Here is a 27,421-nt window from a genome sequence, read left to right as displayed (position 1 = left end):
TTGCTGAAATTTATAGAGCAGGACAATAAACAAGCAATTTTGTCTTTCTCTTTGTTCATCATTTGTGTGATCTTTGAGAAAATGTCTTTATGGAGGGATTTTTAAGGGTCCTTTTTGTAAAGAGAGATTTGTGTTTTCTTAGTGTAATGAGGATAACAGCATTGAAATGGTTGGCTTTTGGGGAGGAAAAGGAAATAGAATTTGTGAATTTGAGAATTTAATTAATGTAAAAAAATGGAATTTATTATTTTTTTCTTTCTTTTTATTTTATTTTTAAACTTTACATAATTGTATTAGTTTTGCCAAATATCAAAATGAATCCATCACAGGTATACATGTGCTCCCTATCCTGAACCCTCCTGCCTCCTCCCTCCCCATACCATCCCTCTGGGTCGTCCCAGTGCAGCAGCCCCAAGCATCCAGTATCGTGCATCGAACCTGGACTGGCATCTCGTTTCATACATGATATTTTACATGTTTCAATGCCATTCTCCGAAATCTTCCCACTCTCTCCCTCTCCCACTTTAATGCATTTTGTGCTACTATGGATGGTGCACATTTGAAATAAATTATATATATGAAAGTTCAAGCTATTTAAAATGAGAAATAAATGGCTGCTATTTGCTTAACCGAGGTTTCCATTATAGAATTTCTTTACACCTTTCCATTGGATTTCTTACTTGGCAAAATGATAGGTGCTTCCTTCCCTTTTATCCTAAGAGAATAGTAACTACATTTTTTTTTTGTCTGAAATAACATCTCTGCTAAGCTCATCAGGTGGGGAAAGTTATGTTCAGAGGATAATTCTTCGATGTATGGGGCAGATATGATTATAGAAGCAGTAAGGGGTAAAGTTGAATAATACCACCGAGTTTTCAAGTTGTATGGGATTTTCTTTGCTATTCTGTTTAATTTTGAGATGAAAGGAGGAATCCCTTCAGTAGCATTTCTGAGATGAAGATTCTGGAGGGAGTTGAATTCAAGCTAAGAAGTTTGAGGATTATGCTTTTAGGTAGCGGGTAGCTATGGGTCTTGAGAAGAAGAGGACAGGGTCCATGGTCAGAATTGTGCTTTAGGAGACTAATCTGACTTTAAGGTATGGGAAGATGAGAAAGTGAAGTTGGAGAAACTAACTAGAGAGTTCTACTCAGTACTCTTTGGTGACCTAAATGGGAAGGAGATCTAACAAAGAGTGGATAAATGTAGGGGTATGACAATTCAGCTAGCTGTTCAGCAGGAAAGTAACACAACACTGTAAAGCAACTGTAGTCCAATAAAAATTAAGTAAAAAAGAAAAGCTTTGCAAACATCTGGGTGTTGAGTAATATTGGCTTGGATTCGGGTGACAGCAGTGAGTAGGAAAGTATGGGACAGGTAAGAAACTATTAGGTGGACTCTGCAATTATAATATATAATATAATATGACTCTGCAAATATTGACTATGGATAATAAGATGGAGAAGAGCCAAAGTTAGAAGCTGAGCTGCTTGAAATAAAGCAGTAGCAACTAAACTGTCCAAAGACCTCCCTTTTGAATTAGTGTGTTTTCACTATTATAATAGCATCAAATAATAAGACCATTAAATACTATTTTATATCAATGTTTTTAAAATAAATTGTTGCAGATAAAAGATCCTGTTTTCAAAGAAACTCTTTCTTGAGAACTTCCTATGTCGTGGAAAACTTAAAAGCATAACACACAGGTAGAGGACCCATTTGAAAGTCAAATTAATAGTGAGTGAAACTGACACCTGGAATTTAACACAATATTTTAAATCAACTATAGTTCAAAAAAAAAAAAAGTGAAATTGACTGACTATGCTGACTCATCTTATGATATTATAAGTGGCAGCTGTGACAATTTTGAATTATTTTGGACAATTAATATATTTCATATTTAAGTTTTCTTTTTAACACATCAGATCAGATCAGATCAGTCGCTCAGTCATGTCCGACTCTTTGCGACCACATGAATCGCAGCACGCCAGGCCTCCCTGTCCATCACCAACTCCCGGAGTTCACCCAGACTCACGTCCATCGAGTCAGTGATGCCATCCAGCCATCTCATCCTCTGTCATCCCCTTCTCCTCTTGTCCCCAATCCCTCCCAGCATCAGAGTCTTTTCCAATGAGTCAACTCTTTGCATGAGGTGGCCAAAGTACTGGAGTTTCAGCTTTAGCATCATTCCTTCCAAAGGAATCCCAGGGCTGATCTCCTTCAGAATGGACTGGTTGGATCTCCTTACAGTCCAAGGGACTCTCAAGAGTCTTCTCCAACACCACAGTTCAAAAGCATCAATTCTTCGGCGCTCAGCCTTCTTCACAGTCTGATAATTTGGGGGCCATAAAAGGACACAAGAAATTTATGTACATGGAGCACATTATTTTGTTTTGAAAAATGAGGTGGGCCCATGATACCTCATTAGAATGACAGTATTCAAATACAGAATGCAATCATCCATTAGACAAAGGACTAGGAAGTAGTGTGTATTCTATTACCTTGGCACCATATGAGGAATTAACTTTCATGCAGTCCTGCTAAAATGCTGGTGGATGGTTAATCCTCTGCATGAACCTGTATAAAACCACGTTTAGCCAACTTACTGTGTAGTTTCAAACAGTGCTCATATGTTTTATTTAGTGCTGTTATCTTCCAGATGACATATTTTAAAAGATTGAAAAGCCCTTTGTGCCTTCTGAGTAGACATGCTTTGTGGACTGAGCAGTGAAATGTGAGTCTCTATAGTTATTACTCTCATTTATTCATGATTTACTGAGTATCCATCTGAAGGGTGGCTTTCAATTTAAGTATAATTTTTAATAATATTAGAAAATATTTATGTTCATTGAGGTAGATTACAAGCGTAATTATGTGATGTAATGTTGAATTTTATTCAGTTGTTCACTAAATACTGGATGCCAACCATAGGTAGGGTGTTAAGGCTGCAAAGATGAATAGACTGAGCACCTTCCAGAGATGTGTAGCCAAGCTGTGCTTTTGCCTGTTGATGTCAGGTGAAAGGGACATCAACAAATAATACAAGTAAGAACTTCACTGGAGTTTTTCCTGCTGAATCCTCTGTAATTGTTTCTTATCCTGGAGTTTCCTTTCATCTTTGGACATCACTTGTTCTAATCAGCCATCTGAGTTCCTCTAAGGGTGTGTTAGGTACCTGTTAGGTACCCCGTTAGGAAATCTTGTATCTTTATTGCCAGTGAAATTTCTGACATGTTTTAGGCTTTTAGTAAACAACTGTGTAATGAAAAAATGAGTGGCCATTCCAATATAAAAGTATAAATAAGGAGTTTGGGATTAATATATACTCACTACAATATATAAAAAAGATAATTAACAAAGACCTACTGTATAGCATAGGGAACTCAATATTCTGTAATAAGCTATATGCGAAAAGAAGCTGAAAAAGGATGGATGTATGTATAACTGAATCACTTTGCTGTACACCTGAAACTAAAACACTGTTGTAAATCAGCTATATTCCAATATAAAGTAAACATTTAATTTAGAAGGAAAAAATATATATAAAGTACCCTGAATTTGAAGAGTTGTTCTGTGTTCAGGAAAATTAGGATAGAAATATAGGTTTCTTTAGAAACAAGGCAGTGAGGTGTGTATGTGATGTTTAAGGGCTCAATAGTGTTTTAGTATCGTGTTTCTGAGAGAAATTCTACTCAACCTTATGACAGTGAGTGCATGAAGCTGTGTGAAGTCCGAGAAGGAGGAGTAGATTTAATAAAATGCTTTTGAGTAGAATTTCTGCCCTTTTGCACTCAGGTCCCCACTGTGGAATTTTGATGGATCTGATGAATGAAGGGTAAGAAATGTGCAGACAGTATTTTTGCTCCTCTAACCAAGGCAGACTGCTTCATAATTATGAATAAGAGCAAATTATCTCTGGCTTTCTATTTTTTTTTGCCAGTTAGATGATTATTACACCCAGAGAAATTAATTAAGTTATAGTCCTTCATCAGCTATCAGTGCTGTACTGTTTCAACAAAAAACCTTCCAGAAAATTCCTGAAATCATAATAGCTGAGGTCTTTTGCTATTTTTTTTTTTTTTGAGGATTATTAACCTCCATATTGTAAAGCTTCATAATCTTAAAAATATTTCAATTAAATGAAAAACACAATAGCTCTGTGAGAAGTAGTGTTTGCAATGAACAGTGTTTTTCAGGGAAAGGTCCCTTTCCCCCCTCCACCGCCGCCCCTTAGTGGTATATACTGTTTCGTCTTCTGGGAACTTTGGTTCTGTTTTTGCCAGGAGTTTGGGGATAAACTTACTTTATTCTGGGTCAGTTACATTTTGAAAAGTAGGGCAAGATAAATCCAGGGTCATTTAAGAGTCCTGTTAAAGTAGGTTAACAAAGATCTCATTCATTCCTTATAGAAATCAGAATCCTTTTTAATTAGTCCCATGGGAGATACAAGATTTTTCTGAGCATTTGTGTATGCCTGTGTCTTGGGAAGGGGTGTACTTATTTGGAGCTTGAAGTAGTATGTTAGAAAAAATAAAACTCAAAATGATTTCCCCTTAGGAAATGGTAAAGTTTGAGATAAATATGAGAGATTAATTTACAACCACTTAGTGGGTTTAGTGTGTGATTTTATACTCTAAAAATCAGAGGTCACTGTAAATGTGCCTCTTCAAGGGATTACTTCCCTCATCTGTTTTCATCACTGGTGATTATAATTCTTACAAACGGTTCCATTTTTCTAGAACGTTCAGCAGAGAAACTTGGTAAAAGCTAACTGATGATGTTTGTTGTTCTCAGTATGTATGGGAGGTGAAGTCGACTGATAACCACCAGGTATTTTTAAAGTCATTTAAAAATGATAGATAAGGGCTATGAATGATTTATTACAGAAATAAACGCAGTGAGTGATGTTCTCAACGTGTGTGTCTTTACAGGAGAGGTATAAGAGTCTGGATGAACACTCTCTCCGGGTCAGTCTCTCTTGGTCATTCATGGTCTTTGAAGTGACACATGTTGAATGAGCATGGAAAGAAAAGGGAGAAGAGTAGCTACACACACTTGCTGTCTGCCTCTGGGGGTGGGCAACACCCTCAGGTTTTGCTTTGGTCCTTTCAGCCTTTGCTACACAGAGGACTGCCAGTTACACGGGCAGTGAAATGCTATACGGTCAGAGCACTTGGTTCAAATACAGAACACGCGTGGCCCTTCTCAAATTTGAGTAACATGTAAGATCTTTCCAAAACGTTGGCGTTGTTGGCCCTGTCTTCAGTCAAGGATATTCATGGTGGCAACTAGTTCTGCTGTGTGCCTCCTTCTGCCTCAGTTTGAATGTTTACTTGGCAGAACTTCCAGGGTGGTTTGATGTCTTCAAAACAAAATGTTTCAAAAGTACAGGTGAATTTGCACTGAACTGCTTCATTGCATAATTACAGTTTTTATGAATACAGGTCAATCTATTCACTAATATATTCATGCAACCTGTGTTCCTTGAAACACCATTTGTATCAAGCACTATTTTTTTTAATCAAGCACTCTTTTGCAAGATTATTGAGATGAACGACTCCAACAAACTTCTTGTGTCCATGCATTTCAATTGGAGAGACAAACAATAAATAACAAAAAATATCAAATATTAAAAATGGATTTATGTAATTGTTGTTTGGGTGTCTTCTTTAGATCAGGTTGTCAGAGAAGGAGAAGACACTTAAGGAGAGATTGAATAACATGATGGAGCTGCTGTGCAAAGAACTAGGGAAGAACATTCTAGTCTGAGGCAATGGCTCAAGGCAAAGCTCAAAAGTAGAAACAAACCTGGTGAATTTGTGGAGTCAGGGGAGCCTGGTGTGGTTGGATTGTGGTGGACGAGGGGCAGTGTGATTGGTATTGGAGAGCAGGGCAAGGCAGAGCTTGGTCAGGCAGGGATTCGTCAGCTCTAAAGTTAACGTGTGTGGAAGGGAAACCTTTGGAAAATTTTAATCAAGGGAGTAACATGATCTGATGTACATTTTCCAAAAGATTATTCTGGCTGCTGGGTGGAGAGGGGATTATCTGGGAGTGGGAGGGGAAACAGGAAAGCCAGTTTTGTTGTAACCATGGTGAGATATCATAGAATTTGGACCAGGGTGGTAGCAATGGGATGAAGAACCATGGATTTTTTTTTTTCCAAAGGATATTTGTGAATGTTGGGATGTGTGGGGGTAAATTATAGGAGAAATTAAGGATAATTTCTAAATTTTTGCCTTGAGCAGTTGAGCAGTTGGTTATACCATTTATTATGATGAAGAAGTTTGGCGGATAAACAACTTTTGGGGGAAATCAAGCATTTATTTTTTCCACGATAGATATCAGATGCTTATTTGATATCCAAGTGGAGATGTCTAGTAGATAACTGGATATCAGGATTCAAAGTTCTAGACTTCTAGAGACTTGACAGCTATCAGCATATGGCTGGTGTACTTAGATTTAAAGCCACAAACTGAGATCACCTGTGGAGCTAGAGCAGCCCTTTTAGGTCTTGAACACCTTTTAGGTGTTCAGAGGTCAAACAAAAGAGGGAGGAGACAGGCAAAGAACACTGAGGATTGGTCAAAGCCAAAGAAGGAAAACTAGGCAAGCTGATGGGCTGGAAACCCCTCCATAAAGATATTTCAAGAAGAGGATATGGTCAATTGTGTTGAGTAGACAAATGGCCGCTGGATTTGGGCTCATAGTGTCAGTTGGTGGCTCAAACACATTCGCTACACTCAGGTGGTGAGGTGGAGGCCTGACTGGAGTGAATTAAGGAGAAAATGAGAGGTGAGGAAGCAGAAACAGTGACTTAACATTTCAAGAGATTTGGATGATATCAGGTACTTGTTGAAAGAAAACGGGATTTTTTAAAAGTAAGAGATACCACTCCATTAATGGTTATGCTTTCCCTAAGTATAGGTTCGTTTTTTCCCTAGGGCCCCATTCATGTATTTATTTGTTACTAAGCAAGTTATTTTGTAAAATGCTTGTGATGTATAAGACACTGTACTGAGCACAGGGAATGGCACATAGCTTTTGCTGTCCTGAAACAAAGATACACACCAGTCTATTGGCGGTATAGTATGATGTGTGCTACGGGAGGGAGGTGGCATGGTGCTGTAGAAGTTCAGAGTGGGAACACCTCCCTCAGACTTGAGGATCAGGGAGAGCTTCCCATAGGAAGTGGTTTCTAAGCTTAGACCTGACGTGTTAACAGATGAGAAGGCTGAAGATGGAAAGAGGGTTTCAGGCAGTGGTGACAGCGTATCAAAGCCAGAAGATGTCTGAACGTGGCACGTTCAAGGAAGTGGATGTTCAGTGAGTCTGAAGTTTGGAGTTTGAAGGAGAGTGTGAAAAGACAAAGTCATGTAGGGACTTCCCTGGTGGTCCAGTGGTTAAAACTTTGCCTTCCAATGCAGGGGGTGCGGGTTGGTTCCCTGGTTGAGGAGCTAGGATCCCACATGCCTTCAGCCAAAAAAAACAAAACATAAAACAGAAGCAATATTGTAACAAATTCAATAAAGACACTAAAATTTTTTTAAAAACCGAGGTCATGTAAGTGTACAGAGGTTTGACATTTTTCTTAAGACCAAGAGAAGGCAACAGAAGCATTCTGAGTAGAAGCTTATTCAGAACTGGTGATGCAGAAATCACCTAGGGGGAGCTGTTACCAAAGTCTAACTGAGGCATAATTGTGTCCTGATCTAGGAGGCGCCAGTACAAATAGAGAGAAATGGGTATCCAGAGATATCCAATAGGCCCAATTTTCAGAGCTTTGAAATTTAAAAATTTTTATTTTATTTATTTATTTTTAAAATTTTGACTGGAGTACAGTTGATTTACAGTGTTGTGTTAGTTTCAGGGGCACGGCAAAGTGAATCAGTCATAGTGAAAGTGTGAAGTTGCTCAGTCGTGTCCGACTCTTTGCGACCGTGGACTGTGGCCTACCAGGCTCCTCATCCATGGAATTTTCCAGACTAGAGTACTGGAGTGGGTTGCCATTTTCTTCTCCAGAGGATCTTCCCAACCCAGGATCGAACCTGGGTCTCCCGAATTGCAGGCAGACGCTTTACCATCTGAGCCAGCAGGGAAGCCATCAGGAATCAGTTATACATATACACATATCCACACTTTTTTTTTTTATTCTTTTCCCATATAGGCCATTACAGAGTATTGAGTAGAATTCCCTGAGCTATACACTATGTCCTTATTAGTTATGTATTCTATATATAATAGTGTGTATATGCCAATTCCAATCTCCCAATTTATTCCTTCCCCTTCATGCCCTGGTAGCCATACATTTGTTTTCTACATCCATGACTCTACTTCTATTTTGTAAGTAAGTTCATTTGTACCCCCTCTTTTTTTTTTTTTTTTTAGGATCCACGTATAAGGGATGTCGTATGAAAAATTTTTTTTTATTTCAGTTTTATTGAGATAATTATCAGGGCTTTTTGATTGAGTGGGTGTGGGAAAGGGAGGGAGTAGCAAGTATCAAAGATGACTCAGGTTTATTCTTCAGCAAACGAACAAACGATGGAGCCATGCACTGGGGAAAAGATGCAGAACAACTTTGGTGGCAGAGGGAGTTGGTTGAGATGGTAACTCAGTTCTGGAAATGTTGAGTTTGGAGTGTCCCTGAAATAATGAAGTGGAGATACCCAGAAGATAGTGGGGTAAACATACACACAGCTCAGGAGAAATGGACACCTGGGCTGAAGGTAAAGATGGGAAGTGATGAGTGTATAAATGGTAATTTGTTCCGTGGGAGTAGATGACAGAATCTAGAGAAAGAGAAGAAGGGCCTAGCCAGAACATTCCAGAGATAAAGAAGCCAAACAAACCCATAGTAGGGCTTGGAAGGGGTGTCCAGACAAGTAGAAAACCAGCTGAGTGTGGTATCATGGAATCCTAAGAGAATATTTCAAGAAGGAGAGGGTAGTAAATAAAGTTTCAGAAGTCCAAAAAATACTGACAAGTATCCATGAGGTTAGCAGTGGGCATATTATAAGTGGCCCAGCTGAGAATTAAGTGGAGAGGCAGGGGTAGACGCCAGATTTTTGTGGGTTGAGAAGTGTGTGGTAGGTGAGGAAGTGAAGACAGCCAGGGTAGACAATTCTTTCAAGAAGTTCGGGTTTGAAGGGGAGGAGAGAAATAGGGTGGTAGCTGGAGGAGACATAGATCTGGCATTTCAGATGATTTTTAATTATAATGAAAAGAACATGGATTTTGGTATCAGACGCATCTGGATTTGAATTTCTCTCTCAGCCAGGTGTGACATCTAGAGCACAGTATCCAGGACATAGTAGATTTTCAATAAATGCTTATTGCATGAGTGGCTACAAATCCTTCATCTTTTGTATCTACAGTTTACTCATTTACAGAATGCCTGCCTGAGCACTTGACTAGAAATGAAAATGAAATGTTATTTGCTCAGTCATGTCCGATCTCTGGGATCCCATGGACTGTAGCCTGCCAGGCTCCTCTAACCATGCAGGGAAGAATACTGGAGTGGGTTACCATTCCCGGAAAGTTTAAGGAAATAGTCTCATTGTTCCTTACCCTTGAGTCCTACTTATTCCTGGACATGGCATGCCTTCTGAGTCCCTTGAAGTGTGTCTTAGGATCTCCATAAATTAGAATAGATTTATATTTGAGTTATTAATTCATTATGTTAACATCTCAGAGTTTATTATTTCATTACTATTTTGCTAGGTCCTTCCTGTTCCCTTGTATTTTTTCAAGAATAAATCACACGTATAAACCCATCTAATTACTTTAGCGAGAGGTTTCTCAGAGTGAGCTGTGTGATCCCCCTCAGTCAGAATCTCTGGGAATTGGGGCATAGAACCCTGCACTTAACCTTTGACCTCCAGTTGATTAGCTGGCGCTCAAAAGTGTAAGAATCCTAGATTTGTAACCACAGCACCATCCCTTTAGCTCAGTCTGGCTCTTTTGAACTCAGAAGTCAGAGGTGTTTGGACTGCTGGCTCAAATGGAAGGTGTTCAGGCTCACACCTTCAGAGGAAGGTGATTTTCAGAAGAAAAGTGCTCACAGTATTAATGTGGTTGTTAAAAAGTAGTAGGGAGTGAGAAATATGTGTTAAAAGAAATGTGGTCATCTCTTTGATTTATTCATTCCACAGATATTTTTTATTGAGCAACCCAGGTGAGTCAGAAGAGGGTAAGAAAGAAGAGAAACAAAAAGCACCCCAGATCCTAGGCATGTTATTTGCATTGCGGGCTCATTTTCATGTGCTGGAAGTGCAAAGTTTGTTTTTGCAGAGAGCCAGGAGCTGTGTTCCAAGTGGCTGGAAACAAAAGCCTCGGTGTGAAGGTCTCAGGTGTTTGCATGAGGGCGCGGTTGCCTCATGTGGCTACACGACCTGGCTGGATCCTACATGCTAAGGCCCAGAGCAGAAATTCCTTGCTGTGTGTCACAGCGTTTCCCAGCCAACTAAGATCTTAAATCTCTGGATTGACTGGGGAAAAATAGCAGCAAAGCCCCACTCGCACCTTCCAGCCAGATAACCAACAAATACTTTTTGAATCCGAACAACATGAAATGCACAGGGGTACGTACTGCACGCAAGATGAGGAGCAGAATCAGGGTTGGCCTGTGCTCTCCTGGGGCTCACAGGCTAACGAGGAAGCAGATAGTAATCAAAGAAGTTCACAGGTCTTAGCCGCTGTTTTGGGGGTAACAGCGTTATGGAGATATAATTCAAGATGTGATTCACATACCATGCAGCTCACCCACTTATAGTGCAATTCAGTCATTTTTACTATACTCACAAAGTTGTGCAACCATCACACTTAATTTTAGAATGTTTTTATCATCCCCCCACCCCCAAAGAAACCCCATACCCTTTCAATATTATTCCAAAACCTTCTCCTCCTCCTTGTATCAGCCCTGAACAAACACTGGTCTACTTTCTGTGTCTATAGATTGTCCTGTTCTGGATGTTTCATACAAATGGAATCATATACTGTGTGGTATTTCGTGATGGCTTCTTTCGGTTAGCATAATGATTTCAACACTCATCCATGTTGTAGCTAATATTCATTTGTATAGCTCGAGCATAGTCTGGGCCAAGGATTGGTAGCCTTTTTTTGTAAAGAACAAAGTAGTAAATATTTTAACTTGGAGGTCCGTATGGTCTCTGCCACAACTATGCAACTTGCCATTTTAGCATGAACAGACAATATGTACATTTTACAGACAATTTGTAAATGAATGTATCTGTGTTCCAAAATAACTTTATTTACAAAAATAGGCGATAGGCTACATTTGGCCTTTGGGGTTATCAGTTGTTGATCTCTGATCTACATCACAAGTGTTTAATCCTCTTAACAACTCTGAGGTAGGCACTGCTGTCCCCATTTTACAGGTGAGAAGACTGAGGCTCACAGCTTGTATGTGCAGCAAACATGGATCAAACTCAGGTAGTCTGCCTCTAGAGTCCATGCTCTTAACCTTGTCAGTGATTATAAGTTGAAGCAAGTGCTTAAGTAGTAGAGGAAGACAAATCGGCTTAGGTTTCCTTTGGGATGCAACTATTGAGCTGAGCCCTGTGTGTAATTAGAAGTTAAGTACATGAAGGGGAAGTGTGGTACAAACAGGTGTGGCAGCAGGAACATAACTTCTAGAGGTCCTGGAGGAAGATGGAGTGTCTGGAGCGCTGGGCACCAGGAAAGGGTAGTGTTAATATGTGCTGAGGCTGGAGAGATGCTGTGGGTGAACCACGCAGGGCTTCATAGGCTGTTCTGCTTTTGATCCTCAGAGCAGAGAGAAACCATCCGAAGGTGGAAAAGGTAATGTGGGCAGATTTACTAGTTGAAGTGGAGAATAGATTGAAGGGAGCAGAGCCGACTTGATTGGCCATGGCTGCAGTCTGCAGCAGAGCTGATGGTAGATGAGGCAGGAGGGCCATCAGATGTAGAGAGGGAAGTGCATCTGCCAGAGCCACGTGGAGCAAAGTTGGCAGGATTTGGCAATAGGCTGTACCTGGGGCTGATGAAAGATGGTGGCGTCAAACCCAGGAGACGAAAACACAGATGAGAGCAAGTTTGGCGAGAAGTAGGGAGGTAGAGTGTGGTTTCAGTCCTGGAATGCTGGTTTGACAGTCCATTGCTGTTTCTTGTTTTTTCCTTTTCCGTAGCGACAATGTAGGTTCTCCAGGGAGGAAGTACTTGAATGAAAAGAATTTTGAAGTAGAGACATGTTTGCATACTGTGCTTACAAGATATGTTAGCAAAGACTTAGCTTCTAAACTCACTCTTCTGATTCAGTAAGTAAGGCCTCAGTCTTGGTACTGTTTATTTTTCTTTCTTGCTTCTTTGTTTGGCGTATGGTTCGTTGCAAGAAAATGTGTTGTAAGTTGTCGCCTTGCTTTCTCTATTGGTTAACAGTCTCCCCTTTGGTAGCTCAGTCACAGGCCTTTTCCTGTTTATTCCTAAGATATTTTAGGCTTTTCTTGTTTTGATTGTGCATGCCTGTGTGTTTTCTTTCTCTTAATTTGTTTCTTCATTTATTTCTATTTGTTATCATCTCCTTGAGAAACAATAGAAGAGGTGGCCTTATTGTTTTTAGTTCCCTTTCTCTCGGATAACAGCTTGGGTAAGATTCTTTGGGATGGCTGTTGGAACACGTGGCTAAAATGTGTTGTATTATTGTCTTACTGAATTTATTTATCCTTACTGTGGCTGTCCCAACTAACAAGGGAGTTGGCAGGATTGTTTCAGGGGAGAGAAACAGGGTCTCATTAGTACATGGTCTTTTGTTCAAGACATTTTCTTAGCAGGAGAAAGAAATTGCCCAGGGGTTTTTATTTATTCACTTTATTTTTTTGAGTTTATGTTGTTTTTTAATTTTTACAGTGTTGTGTTGGTTCCTGCTCACAGCAACGTGACTCAACCATAATTATACATTATTTTTATATGTATAAAATATATACTCCCCTCTCCCCCATCCCACCCCCTAGGTCATCCCAGAGTGCCAGACTGGTCTCCCCGTGTTATACAGCAACTTCTCACCAGCTATCGGTTTTACACATGATCGTGTATATATGTTGATGCTACTTTCTCCATGTGTCCCCCTCTTTCCCTCCCCAGCTGTGTCTAAAGTTGCCCAGGGGTTTTTAAAACAAGGATTAGGATAAGACCTAGGCCTAGTAACAGTTGCCAATAAATTCTTCTCCAGGCAACGACAAGTTCAGTTTGAGCCTCAGTCTTTTCATCTTTACTAAATCTTTCAGTCAGCTAAATTTATTGAGTATCTCTTCTCTACATGGCACTGGGTTAAGAGGAAGCAAAAGCACAAAAGGATAAAAGTTTAGTTTTAAGGTTTGTACACTGAGTAGGAGAGAAGCCACGTGCAGTGCATGACTGCAGTATGTGAGCAGCAAGCGGTAATGACCGTAAGACTGAAACAAAACAAAACAAAACTATCCTGTCATAAAAATACAGATGGGATCATTATAAACCCGTTACTTTATAACTTGCTCTCTTTCACTTAAGAAAATACACACACACACACGGGCACATATATATCTACTCTGTTCTTTTTACTAGCCAGATATAATTTTCTTCCTTCCTGTTGATGTGGAAGGTTTATGATCTTTTAAAAATTTTCTTATGGTTCAACAGCTGCTTTTCTGATTTAAATAGTGTACCTAAATCATGTTTATTTTGAATTATCAACTTTAAAAATATCATGTATAGTAATTAATTTACATATAGATTCATTCATTCAGTCGACAAGTTTTGACTGTCTTTTACTCCTTGGAGCTGGAGACCCAGTGACCAATCCAAACAATCCTTGCCCTTTAGAATTTCTTTTCTTTGCCTGCCTAATCTAGAAGGGATGTACAGGAGATTGTTAATTAATGTTGTCTCAGGGCAAGGAAAGTGGGTGTTTGGGGAAGTTAAGAATAACTTTGAATTCTATTACTGTTTGAAAAAAATGTTTTATGATGATTATATACTTTCTAATGGTAAAGATTAAAAAAAAAAAGATCCAACAAGTGTTGTGGTAAGCCGGAGCCAGAAGAGACTATTTCTGTTTTGCAAAGGGAACATTGAACAGGATATGTCTTATTTTAACAAATGTCGATCTAACACCCACCATGTGCTGGGTGCTGGGGTTTCTGTGGGTCCAGAGGGATATGGAAGAATTGTCCAATCCAGAGGGTACATAGCATATTGATGCAGAAAACAGTGCAACTCAATTGGGGGACTGTAGATACTCTGGTTTGGCTAGGGCAGTAGGATATGAGTGGAGAAGTTATGGGAGATGAGTCAGGAAAAAGTTGATCAGAGTCAGATTATGAGTGACCTAGAATGTTAGACTAAGAATTCATTAAGGAATTAGGGAATGATCAAAAGATTTTAATGAGGAGAATGAAAGATCCAAGTAATAAATCTGGGGCCATGTGCAGTAAACCTGTAATCAGTAATCCACCAGTAGAAAGGGAAATTCCTGGATAGAAGGAGATTACAAAGCTTCCTTGGTGATCTCATGCAGTAGAGAACATTCTTGGAGAAGCCACATTGTAGTAATGCGTTCCTCTGTATTTTAGTGAAAATGTAAATTAGAGATTCTTATGCCTGGGTGACTTTTAATAATGGGAAGGACTGCTGGAGTCAACATTTTAGATGAACTTTTGTGAAACTGGACCTTGCTGAGACCCAGTGGCCATGGTAGTTTTATAATGAGCTTAGTAATGAATTTATAATCCACCCTCTTTAATTGAGCTTAACTCAATTTGTTTTCATTTAAGTTCCCCTCCAGCTAAAGATATGAGTTGCTAGCTCACAAAAGGCAGATTGAATAAGAACAAACTCAGGGATTAAATGTTATTTTTATGGTAATGACACCTAGAGAAAATCTTTTCCTTCTATGCCTCCTTTCTCAAACTCAGCCAGATTTTTTCCAAGAATGATAATCAAGGACACCTAATATGGGCCTGAATAAAATTCACTGACTACATTTTCCTGCCTTATACATATTTCTTATTTGCCTTAAAAAAATTAGGAGACAGAATTTCTCACTCTCTCTACTCCTTGGTATTTTTAAAAACTCATCATTATGGTAGATTTTATTATTCTCTTTCTGCTTTGGTTTTTTTCCATCCCTAATGTCTGCTGATTAAAAAGTCCTATTCTCACTATTTAGCCATAAAAAAGAATGAAGTAATGCCATTTGCAGCAGCATGAATGACCCTAGAGATTATCATGCTAAGTGAAGTAAGTCAGACAAAGAAAGACAACTATCTTATGATATCACTTAAATGTGGAATCTAAAAATGACACATATGAACTTATTTACAAAACAGAAATAGACTCACAGACTTAGAAAACAAACTTATGGTTACCAAAGGGGAAAAGTGGGGAGGAGGAATAAATTAGGAAGTTGAGATTAACATGTACATACTATTATATATAAAATAGATAATCAACAAAGACTGTATAGCACAGGAAACTCTACTCAATACTCTTTAATAACCTATATGGTAAAAGAATATGAAAAATAACAGGTGTGTGTGTGTGTGTGTGTATATATATATAAATGATTTTGCTGTACCCCTGAAACTAACACAACTGTACTCCAATATAAAATTAAATTAAATTTAAAAAAATTAAAGAAATAGAATAAAAAAATAAAAGGTCCTATTCTCTTCATGCCATTCTGTGAAAAGTTTTATTATTTTGTTAGAAAGTTACTCTGAAAGTTTAAAAAATAAAACCCAACATTAATAAAATCTCACCCACTCAAATCAAGTTGCTTTAAAGCATGTAGATCTCAATTATTTTTTCCCCAATGGGTCAACCTTTGAAAAGAACAAAAGGTTACTTATCCTGCCATAGGGTGAGCTATTTGGCTCTGATTCCTGTTGAATTAACAGCACTTTTCAAGGGTAAGACAGTATGGAAGTGTGGGAAAGAGTGTCAAGGGATAAGTGACATGGCAAGGACAAAGCATTCAATCAAGTGGTTATAAAGGTGTTTAATGACACCTGGGACATCTTTGTTTGCTGTTAGCAAAGGGTCCTTGTTGCATTTGAAGGTTTCTGATTTCCAGGATGACCAAGTATCCTGGATTTGGACAACGCATTCATTAAAAGCCATGAAATTTCCTTTTTAAAGCTTTTCATGAAGATTTCAATTGCTAACAGTAGAGTTCCGGGTGGGGATTTGTACTGACTGCTCATCTTACTGTTTTTCTCCTTGTTTTTATTAGATGTTAATCAAATTACGTAAAATTTTTGGTTATTTTATATTTGTTTGTGTAGATTATAGATTGGGTGCTCGATTATTGAGCACCCTTTAAGGTGTAAATGAGCTACAACTAATTTCAGCTGGTAATACAGAAAAAATGAAATGGATTTAAAAAGTTGAGGAAATCCACCAAGGTTCAGTGCATCTTTAATCTCTAGTTATAATTATAAAGACCCTAAAATTCCATTTACTCAGGTTCTCTTCATTTTCTCACCCTGAGCTCTCATCAGATTAAAACATTTTTAAGAACTCAAACTAGGTGTCATGTCAACCATTTCAATTTAACCGTGTTAGAGATTAATAGGGGTGAATGGGAAGAGTCAAAGGAAAACAGTGTTTTAGAAGATAGAACAGACAGCTTTTCAAAGAAGGAATGCAAACACATAAAGGTAGATTTGACCTTCTCAGTATAGAGTAAATAAAATATAACAATAATAATTAGTAAAATTATTGTTATTCCTACTCTTTTAGCAAATATTTATTTAGAATCTGGCCAGACTCTTCCAGGCCCTGGAATGTTTCACAGATGAAACATCTTGCTTATGTGCTGCTTAAATTCTATTGTGAGGAGAGCAAGACATTAAATGATAAACCTACAACATATATGATATACAGAGTGCCTGAAAAACTGTGGACAGAGGTTTGTAACATTGTACAGGAAGTGGTGATCAAAACCATCCCCAAGAAAAAGATAGGCAGCAAGGCAAAATGGGTTGTCTGAGAAGGCCTAGCTGAGAAAAGAAGTGAAAGGCAAAGGAGACAAGGAAACATATACCCCTCAGAATGCAGAGTTCCAAAGAAGAGCAAAGAGAGATAAGAAAGCCTTCTTAAATGAACAATGCAAAGAAATAGAGGAAAACAATAGAATGGAAAAGATTAGAGATCTCTTCAAGAAAATTAGAGACACCAAGGGAACATTTTATTTATTTGCATTTATTGCAAAGATGGGCACAATAAAGGACAGAAACGGTAAGGACCTAACAGAAGCAGAAGATATTAAGAAGCGGTGGCAAAAATATGCAGAATAACTGTACAAAAAAGGTCTTAATGACCTGGATAACCATGATGGTGTGATCACTCACTTAGAGCCAGAAATCCTGGAGTGTGAAGTCAAATGGGCCTTAGGAAGCATTACTACAAACAAAGCTAGTGGAGATGATGGAATTCCAGCTGAGCTATTTCAAATCCTAAAAGATGATGCTGTGAAAGTGCTGCACTCAATATGTCAGCAAATTTGGAAAACTCAGCAGTGGCCACAGGACTGGAAAAGTTTAGTTTTCATTCCAATCCCAAAGAACGGCAATGCCAAAGAATGCTCAAACTACCGCGCAATTGCACTCATTTCACATGCTGGCAAGGTCATGCTCAACATCCTTTAAGTCAGGCTTCAAAAGTATGTGAACCAAAAACTTCCAGATGTTCAAGCTGGATTTAGAAACAGTAGAGGAACCAGAGATCAAATTGCCAACATCCGTTAGATCATCGAAAAATCAAAGGAATTCCAAAAAACATCTACTTCTGCTTCATTGACTACGCTAAAGCCTTTGACTATGTGGATCACAACAAACTGTGGAATATTCTGAAAGAGATGGGAATACCAGACCACCTTACCCGCCTCCTGAGAAACCTGTACGCAAATCAAGAAGCAGCAGTTAGAACCAGACATGGAACAACAGACTGTTTCAAAATCAGAAAAGGAACATGTCAAGGTTGTATATTGTCACCCTGCTTATTTAACTTATATGCAGAGTACATCTCGTGAAATGCTGGACTGGATGAAGCACAAGCTGGAATCAAGATTGCTGGGAGAAATATCAAATAACCTCAGATATGCAGATGACACCACCCTTATGGCAGAAAGTGAAGAGGAACTAAAGAGCCTCTTGATGAGGGTGAAAGAGGAGAGTGAAAAAGCTTTCTTAAAACTCAACATTCAAAAAACAAAGATTATGGCATCTGTTCCCATCAACTCATGGCAAATAGATGGGGGAAGAAAAGACAACAGTGACGGACTTTATTTTCTTGGGCTCCAAAATCACTGCAGATGGTGACTTCAGTCATGAAATTAAAAGACTGTTGCTTCTTAGAAGAAAAGCTATGACAAACTTAGCGTATTAAAAAGCAGAGACATCACTTTACTGACAAAGGTCTGTATAGTCAAAGCTATGGTTTTTCCAGTAGTCATGTACACATGGTGATAGTTAGAACATAAAGAAGGCTGAGCACTGAAGAACCGATGAACTGTGGTGCTGGAACAGACTCTTGAGAGTCCCTTTGACAGCAAGGAGATCAAACCAGTCAGTCCTAAATGGAATCAACCCTGAATAGTCATTGGAAGGACCGATGCTGAAGCTGAAGCTCCAGTACTTTGGCCACCTGATACGAAGAGCCGACTCGTTGGGAAAGACCTTGATGCTGGGAAGGATTAAGGGCAGGAGGAGAAGCGGGTGGTAGAGGATGAGATGGATAAATGGTGTCATCGATTCAATGGCCATGAGTTTGAGCAAACTCCAAGAGATGGTGGAAGGACAGGGAAGCCTGGCATGCTGCAGTCCATGGGTTCACAAAGAGTGGGTCACAACTGAGCGACTGAACAACAATACTACATATGTAGCTTACATAGGATGTTAAAGGTGGTAAGTACTGTAGAAAAAAAAAAATCAAGCCGGACCACAGGCAGAAGAAGGGTTGTTACAGTTTAAACTAGGATGGTCAGAATAGACCTTTACAGGTGAGTGCCACTTAAACCAAGATTTGAAGGAGATGAGGGAGTTAGCTTGTGGGGATAGCTGTAGTAAGAGTATTCCTGGAAGAAAAGAGAGCAGTGCAAAAGCCCTCAGGTGGGAATGTGTCTGGAGAAATTTGAAAAAACAAACAAATAAACAAAAAACCAGATAGGCCAGAATGGCTGGAGTGGAATGAGCATAAGGAAGATGGTGGGGTGAGGGCAGAGGGCAGGTGGTGTGGGGCTTGTAGCCATTTTAAGGAGTGAAGTGAGGAGCCCTTGCACAGTTTGGAGCAGAGTGGTTTCCTGATCTGAGTTAACATGGACCAGGATCGTTATAGTGAAGGTGGGGAGAAGTGGTCGTATTCTGGATGTATTTTGAAGGTGGACCTAAGAGGATTTCCTGAGGCTTTGGATATGAAGTGTGAGAGAAAGAGCAATGGCAGCTTGTGATATAGGAGGAAGTCAGAGTGTAGGGGAAGCATGGTGTCAGTGTAGGGCTCTCTCTTGCCCCGGGAAGGAAGAGAAGACCCACCTCGAGTGTTCAGATCTTTCCTGGGACCCTCTTCCCGGTTAGTCAGAATGAGAGCTGGCACTTGCTCTGTGTTTCCTCGTTGCCAAGGTCCGTTCACTTCGAGTGAATCACTAACAGTCTCTCGCAGTGTGTACTGCCCACGAGGAACCTGCTCCATGTCCCACAGCTACTCAGTAACAGAGGCAGGATTTGAACTCAGGTCTCTGACTCTAATTGCAGCTCATTTATGGTGAATTCAGTGGCAATATATTCTTCATGATAAATGTCAAAACTAAACTGCCACGACTTTATGAGCCTTTAGGATGTTTTCAGGTGTTCTGGGTTTATCTGACATTCCAAGTGTTGTTGGCTTAGACTGCAAGTCCTTTAGGATTATCAACTTTTTTTTTTTCTTCTTTACAGGTCTTTGTACAGCCCTGTCAAGGTTATGTAGGGGCTTAATTCTTTTGTCAGTAAAAAGTATTAAAAAACCATTGTCTCTTGCAGTTAATCTGTGGGTTTGAAAAAAATCTCATATCAACATGTTATTTCCAAAACATTTCTTGGACAAACATCTGAAATTTAGACTAAATTCCAAGAAAGTTTATAAGATTGTGAGACACACGTACATTCCCAAAGTGACAGACCTTTAATGCTCTGATTTGTTCAAATGGCTTCTGAGGCTTCTCATTTTCTAACTGCCAGTGTCCTTTTTAAACAGCGGAACAGGAAGACACTCAGAAGAAAACCTTCACCTGCTGGATAAACTCACAGTTGGCAAAGGTGAGGAAAAACAGAGCAAATCAAGCTAAAAATATATTTAAGTGATTCCTCCTGTTCTCTCCTGTTTTGGCCTCCAAAATGGCAATGGTGACAGATTGAAAATATGTGTTGAATGTCACCTTGATCTTTGGTATTCTGTTTTGATATATTTGTTATTCTTTCCCAACACTAAAAGGGGGCACTTGGGCACTTCTGTTAAGGATGTGGGAGAGAGTGCTATAAAATATTTAAAGCAGCAACATCTGTTTTATCAAATGTAATTATAATGGAAGTCCTATATATTGACTGTTATGTTAGACACTGTTAAGTTCTTTAAATGTACTGACTACTCATTACATTTCATTGAATTTGCAACATCCCATGATATAGATAGTATTGTTTCTATTTAAAAAACAAGGAATGTAAGGCACAGAGAAGTTGTGTGACTTCTCGAAGGTCCCACAGCTTACAAGTGATAATGTAGTAGTGTGGTGTTAGCTGCTCATGCAACCCCATGCATGGGCTCATGAAGCCCACCAGGCTCCTCTGTCCATGGAAGTCTCCAGGCAAGCCTACCGGAGTGGGTTGCCATTTCCTACTCCAGGGTATCTTCCCGACCCAGGGATCGAATCTGGGTTTCTCACATTGCAGGCAGATTCTTTACCATCTGAGCCACCAGGGAAGCCATGAGTGATCACACTGGGATGCAAACCCAGGCAGTCTGGACCCGAGACCTTGATCTTAATCTCTGTGTCACCCTGGCTCTCAGTGATGCCAAGTGCCTGGGTAACCTAGATACAAAAATGAATGAGCCTCTCTCACAGGCCACCCATCCTAGCCCAATGCTTGTAGTTCTAAAAAGAATCAATTCATAAACAGGTTATTTCAGAAATGTAATCTCCTCTCCAGATGGGTCACTATTGGCTGATTCTGACTATCTTGAATGCCACTTCTCCGCGCAGGTTTTAAGCTGTCAGTGAAAGCTGAAAGGGTGTTGTATTATTGGAAATCTACTGTGAGTTAAGTTCACTTCTTTCCTTAACATGTTTGGATGTGGAACTTTGTGTGTTTTCTATCATCCTGTTAATTAAGAAGAAAATCGCTACCGAATCTTAGCTTTTGCAGAGATCCTAAAGCACATTTATGAGATTCTTAATGTTACCATGTTGTTGTTCCAAACTGTTAACGATTACTTTTCTCGTGACCTTTGGTAGCACACCCCTCCCTCAGTTGTAACAGACCTGTTCACAGACATTAAAAAGGGGCATGTCCTCCTGGACCTGCTGGAAGTACTCTCAGGACAGCAGTTGGTAAGTTTTTAAAATTAAGTCGGCAAGCTTTTAAAACGACATTAAGAAATTTTGTGGATTAAAAAAAAATCACATTTCTGAGTAATATATTTTGCTTGAATCTCAGCCTCGAGATAAAGGATCTAATACATTCCAGTGTAGAATCAATATAGAAAATGCTCTGACATTCCTACAAAACCAATCAGTGAGTATGAAATTCACATGAAAATTAGTTGGGGAGATTAATGCTGTGAAATATTTTCTCTTTTCTAACCTGCATTTTTCTTTTCCAGATCAAGCTAATAAATATTCATGTTACTGATATCATAGATGGAAACCCATCCATTGTTCTTGGCCTCATTTGGACAATTATACTGCACTTTCATGTGAGTAGTTTGATATGAAAAGTGTTCCTCTTCTAATTACCATGGTATAAAATAAGTGTAGCGCAAAAGTGTGACGACGCTGGAGCTTCTTTAGAAATGGGCCCCTTTGGAAGTCTTTTCAGGTGAAAACCATATAGCTGACCTTTTGTCACTTACGTTACTCTTCAATTGAAAATTGAATGCTAAATTATCATGATATACTGAAATAGCATATATGTATCAGCCCCAGCCTGAATAGGACTTGCCGTGGTAAATTTTTGTTTACTCTGGCAGAAGAGAGAATAGGAAGCTTTTGGAGTAAATTCTGGAAAACTAACCCACTAAACTTGGTAAAAATCTCCCCATTTTTGAGGTCCCTTGTCTGTTCTAATAGTCCTGCAATGTCTTATTCTGTCCCAAGACTGACTCATAACTTTTCTTTCATTCCATGAGTATTTTTGAGCACCTACTATGTGCTTGCTTTTGTGCTAGGACACTAAGAAAATAATAGCAGATAAGATGATTAGAGTCCTGACTTTATGACACTTAGGATTGATAAATACATACTTTCAGGCCTGGAATTTTGAATTAGTGCATGTTTTCTGGAGCTACTTAAAAAGTTTACATGTAGGTTATCTCCATAATTACTTTAAAAATAACTTTAAAAATTATATGGGGAATTTATATCCATACACCCGTGGCGGATGCATGTTGATGTATGGCAAAACCAATACAATATTGTAAAGTAAAAAAAAATAATAATAAAAAAATTTTTTTAAATTATATGGAAAGCAAGTGCTTATTTTAGGAAAAATAGAAAGTAACATAACTAATTTATATAAAATTTCAAACAAAATGAGACTTTGTATCATTTCTGTATACCTATAGGAGAAGGCAGTGGCACCCACTCCAGTACTCTTGCCTGGAAAATCCCATGGATGAAGGAGCCTAGTAAGCTGCAGTCCATGGGGTCGCTAAGAGTCAGACACGACTGAGCGACTTCACTTTCACTTTTTACTTTCATGCATTGGAGAAGGAAATGGCAACCCACTCCAGTGTTCTTGCCTGGAGAATCCCAGGGACGGGGGAGCCTGGTGGGCTGCCGTCTATGGGGTCGCAGAGTCGGACACGACTGAAGTGACTTAGCAGTAGTATACCTATAGTTGGTACAAAATAGACTTTGTATCATTTGCAAAGGGAGACTTTGTATCATTTCTGATTACCTATATTTGTAGTTACAGTAGAATAATATGCATGAGGATGATGAAAACTAAATTTAGGATTTGGAGATTTTTCCTCTGGGAAGGGAAGGAAATGGAATTGAATGCACAAAGACAGAGGCTCAAACTGTGTTTTGTTTCTTTAAAAATTATGAACTAAATGTGGTAAAATGTTAAAATTTAATAATTCATAGGCATGTTAAATATTTTTCCATACTTTTCAGGGTATTTGAAATATAAATTAAAATTTCAACATAGATAATAAAAAGAAAGTCATCTAGAATTTCACCACTCACAGATAACCACTTCAATTAATTTGATGTACAGTCTTCATGACATAATATAGCAGGAATTAATATATATATTCGTGCATGTCTGTCTTAAACAAAATAGGATTGTGCTGTCCATATTGTTTTCAAGTTATCCTAATTATCATCTTTCTGGGTTTATATATATTATAATGGAAGCATGGTGTTCTATAGTAAAGCATATATTTCATTAATGGACTCTCAAAATGTTCACAGTTTTTTGTGACTGTAAGCAATTCCAAAAAATTTATCCTTAAGATAAAACTTTTTTATATAATCTTAATCATTCCTATGGGCCAAATTCCTCAAAACAGCATTCTTGGTCCATTAAGTTTGCAAAATACAAGCTTTTTAAACTTTTGTTTTAATATTGTAAATGAAATTTTGGTAAGAGTATAACACACACAGAGAAAAAGGCACAAATCTTAAGTGTAGAGCTTGATGAATTTTCATAAATTAAACACATCCATGTAACCACCATGTAACTGAAGATAGAAAGATAGAACATGGCCAGCATGTCAGAGCCCCAGGTCCTTCTCCCAGTCTCTGCTCTCCTTCCCTTTAGATAACCACTACTTTGATCTTTATCACTGGTTAGTTTACCATTTTAAACACAATATAAAGGGAATTATAACTGAATTCTTTTGCATACACTATATAATACTCTTCTGTATCTGATTCATTTTCTTTAACATCATATCTGTGAGATTCATCCTCTTAATGTCTTTCCTTTTCATTGCTGTGTATGAATATATCAGTGCGTGAATATTCTAGAACCTATTTACCATTCTGCTGTTGACGCACATTTCTTTTGTTGCTAGTTTTAAGCTGTTACAAATAAAGCTGCTAAGAACGTTCTTGTATATGCCATTTGGTGCCTTTGGTGGCCTCATTTCTGTTGCATATTTATCTAGGACTGTTAACTGCTAAGCTGTAGGGCTTATGATCTTTAGCTTCAGTAGATCACTGCCCAACAGTTTTTTGAACTTTTTCTGATTTGCACTATTATCATAGTTTGAGAATTCTTTGCGCCAATTCTCACTAATCATTTCAGTTCAGTTCAGTCTCTCAGTCATGTCCAGCTCTTTGCAACCCTATGAATCGCAGCATGCCAGGCCTCCCTGTCCATCACCAACTCCCAGAGTTCACCCAAACTCATGTCCATTGAGTCGGTGGTGCCATCCAGCTACTCATCCTCTGTCATCCCCTTCTCCTCCTGCCCCCAATCCCTCCCAGCATCAGAGTCTTTTCCAATGAGTCAACTCTTCGCATGAGATGGCCAAAGTACTGGAGTTTCAGCTTCAGCATCAGTTCTTCCAATGAACACCCAGGACTGATCTCCTTTAGGATGGACTGGTTGGATCTCCTTGCAGCCCAAGGGACTCTCAAGAGTCTTCTCCAACACCACAGTTCAAAAGCATCAATTCTTCGGCGCTCAGCCTTCTTCACAGTCCAAGTCTCACATCCATACATGACCACAGGAAAAACCATAGCCTTGACTAGATGGACCTTTGTTGGCCAAGTAATGTCTCTGCTTTTCAATATGATGTCTAGGTTGGTCATAACTTTCCTTCCAAGGAGTAAGCATCTTTTACTTTCATGGCTGCAGTCACCATCTGCAGTGATTTTGGAGCCCAAGAAAATAAAGTCTGACACTTTCCACTGTTTCCCCATCTATTTCCCATGAAGTGATGGGACCAGATGCCATGATCTTAGTTTTCTGAATGTTGAGCTTTAAGCAAACTTTTTTACTCTCTCACTTTCATCAAGAGGCTTTTTAGTTCCTCTTCACTTTCTGCCATAAGGGTGGTGTCATCTGCATATCTGAGGTTATTGATATTTCTCCCAGCAATCTTGATTCCAGCTTGTGTTTCTTCCAGCCCAGCGTTTCTCATGATGTACTCTGCATATAAGTTAAATAAGCAGGGTGACAATATACAGCCTTGATGTACTCCTTTCCTATTTGGAACCATTCTCACTAATACTTGACATTTAAAAAAAACATTTATTTTAGGTATTCTGCTATGTGTAATGATTTATAGAAGTTTTAAAATATATTCTGGATCTAAGTCCTTTGTTGGGTATATATATAAATTGCACATATCTTCTCTGACTCTGTGACTTGCCTTTTCAATCCTTTAATTAACAGACATTCATAATTTTAATGTAGTTCAAATTTATCAGCTTCTTTTTTTTTCTGGTGGCTAGTACTTTTTATGTCTTTTAAAGAATTCTTTCCCATTGCCAATATCATGGAGATATTCTCTTACTTTCTAGAATAGTTCTTTCCAGTAGAACTTTCTGCAATAAGGGGTATGTTCTATACTTGTACTGTACAGAATAATAGATACTAGCAACCTATGGCTATTGAACTCTTAAAGTGTTGCTAATATGTCTGAGAAATTAAATTTAAAAATTAAATAGTCACATGTGGCTACTGGCTATCATATTGGACAGCATATCTCTAAAAGCTTAATTATTTCACATGTTACGTTTAGATCTGCAGTCTTTCAGGAATGAATTGGTTTGTCTGTACACCTGAAACTAATACAACATTGTAAATCAAATATACTTCAATACAGAGTTAAAAAGAAGAATAAATTGATTTGTGTGAATATGTTATGTTAAAGCAATCAAGATTTACTTTTTCCATATGGCTATCCAGTTGACCCAACACTAATTTTTTTTTTCCCCTTGCTTTACTGAGAACTTGACTTGAGTTAGGGATTACCAAGGACATTGATAAGCATTGAAAATCTTAACTTACAGAAACTGATACTTTTTGCAGGGGAATGAAGAAATATCACATTTTCCCAATAATTAGGATATATAAGGAAGAAAAACTGTCCCTTTACATAGGGTCTTGAAAGATACTAAACACATCTAGTATAATTACTAGGCAACTTTAAATCAATTGTGTGCAGAATAACTTTCTCATTTCCAGAACACTTTTTGTCTTCTGTTTGCTGTGATAGCAAGTGTCTGCACTTCCTGTGCTTTTCTCTTTTTTTTCAATTGGAGGAAAATTGCTTTACATGTGTTGGTTTCTGCTGTTCAACATCATGAATCAGTCATAAGTATACATATACCCCTCCTTCTTGAGCCTCCCTCCCTCCCAGCCCTCTAGGTCATCACAGAGCACCGAGCTGAGCTCCCTGTACTATACAGCAGCTTTCTGCAGCTATCTGTTTTACACGTGGTGGTGTATATATTGTCAGTGCTACTCTCCCAGTTCATCCAACCCTCCCCTTTCTCCCGCTTCACGTGTCCACGTGTCCAACATTAATTGAAGAGACCTTCATTTTCCTACTACGCTATAGTATCACCTTCATAAATCAAGTAGTCATGTAGGTATGGCTCCATTTTCAGATTGTTCTGTCCCATTATTTATCCTTGTACCAAGTCTATACTAGATTAATTTCTTTAGCTGTACAGTCAGTCTTGATATCTGATAGTGTGCTATCCTACTTGTTTATCAAGATTACCTTGGCTTCTCTGCTCTTTGTATCTCCATATAATATTTTTTTATTGAGATGTAATTGAGATATACCATTGGGTAAGCTTATTGTTAATTTACACACACAACCTACTGGAATTTTAATGAGGATTGATTAAAGTATAAAATCATTTGGAAAAAGTTGACATCTCTTAAATAATGCATCTTTTAATCCAAGAATATAATATTTTCATTTTTGTTCTGTTCAAAAGATTTTAAATTTTTCATTATGATTTCTCATTTGACTGATGGGTTCTATAACAATCTATGACTTAATTTCTAAATATTTGAAGTTTATTTTTTATATCTTCATTAAGTTCTAGTTTAATTTCAGTATGGTCAGAAAATATAATCTGAATTATTTCAGTCCTTCAAAATTTCTGTGGCTTGCTTTATGGCTCAGCATGTCAATTTTGGTAAATAGTCTATATTTACATAAATATATTTATATAAATACACAT

General features: G+C 38.4%; 1 protein-coding gene across 17 annotated transcripts in view; it reads left to right on the top strand.

Annotated features, from left to right (window-relative positions):
- SYNE2 (spectrin repeat containing nuclear envelope protein 2) overlaps nucleotides 1-27,421 on the top strand; it is a 326,831-nt gene that overhangs the window by 58,570 nt on the left and 240,840 nt on the right. For 16 of the 17 annotated variants that reach the window (XR_015134181.1, XM_086320335.1, XM_086320332.1 and 13 more), the window contains 4 exons: nucleotides 20,242-20,303; nucleotides 21,497-21,592; nucleotides 21,699-21,776; nucleotides 21,865-21,957. Coding sequence is in view for 14 of the 17 variants with exons in the window: in XM_086320332.1 (XP_086176458.1) it covers nucleotides 20,242-20,303; nucleotides 21,497-21,592; nucleotides 21,699-21,776; nucleotides 21,865-21,957 (329 nt within the window). In the remaining 3 variants the exon portion in view is untranslated. Of the gene's footprint in view, nucleotides 1-12,089; nucleotides 12,294-20,241; nucleotides 20,304-21,496; nucleotides 21,593-21,698; nucleotides 21,777-21,864; nucleotides 21,958-27,421 lie in introns of those variants that run through there. The other variant, XM_086320334.1, reaches the window with a different exon arrangement.

This window comes from Bos grunniens, chromosome 10 (assembly GCF_055505025.1).
Source record: "Bos grunniens cultivar Pamir isolate PY7600 chromosome 10, Bosgru_T2T1.0, whole genome shotgun sequence".
Taxonomy (NCBI): Eukaryota; Metazoa; Chordata; class Mammalia; order Artiodactyla; family Bovidae; genus Bos; species Bos grunniens.
The sequence above is the reverse complement of the archived record's forward strand: the minus strand, read 5'-3'. Positions and strand labels throughout refer to the sequence as shown.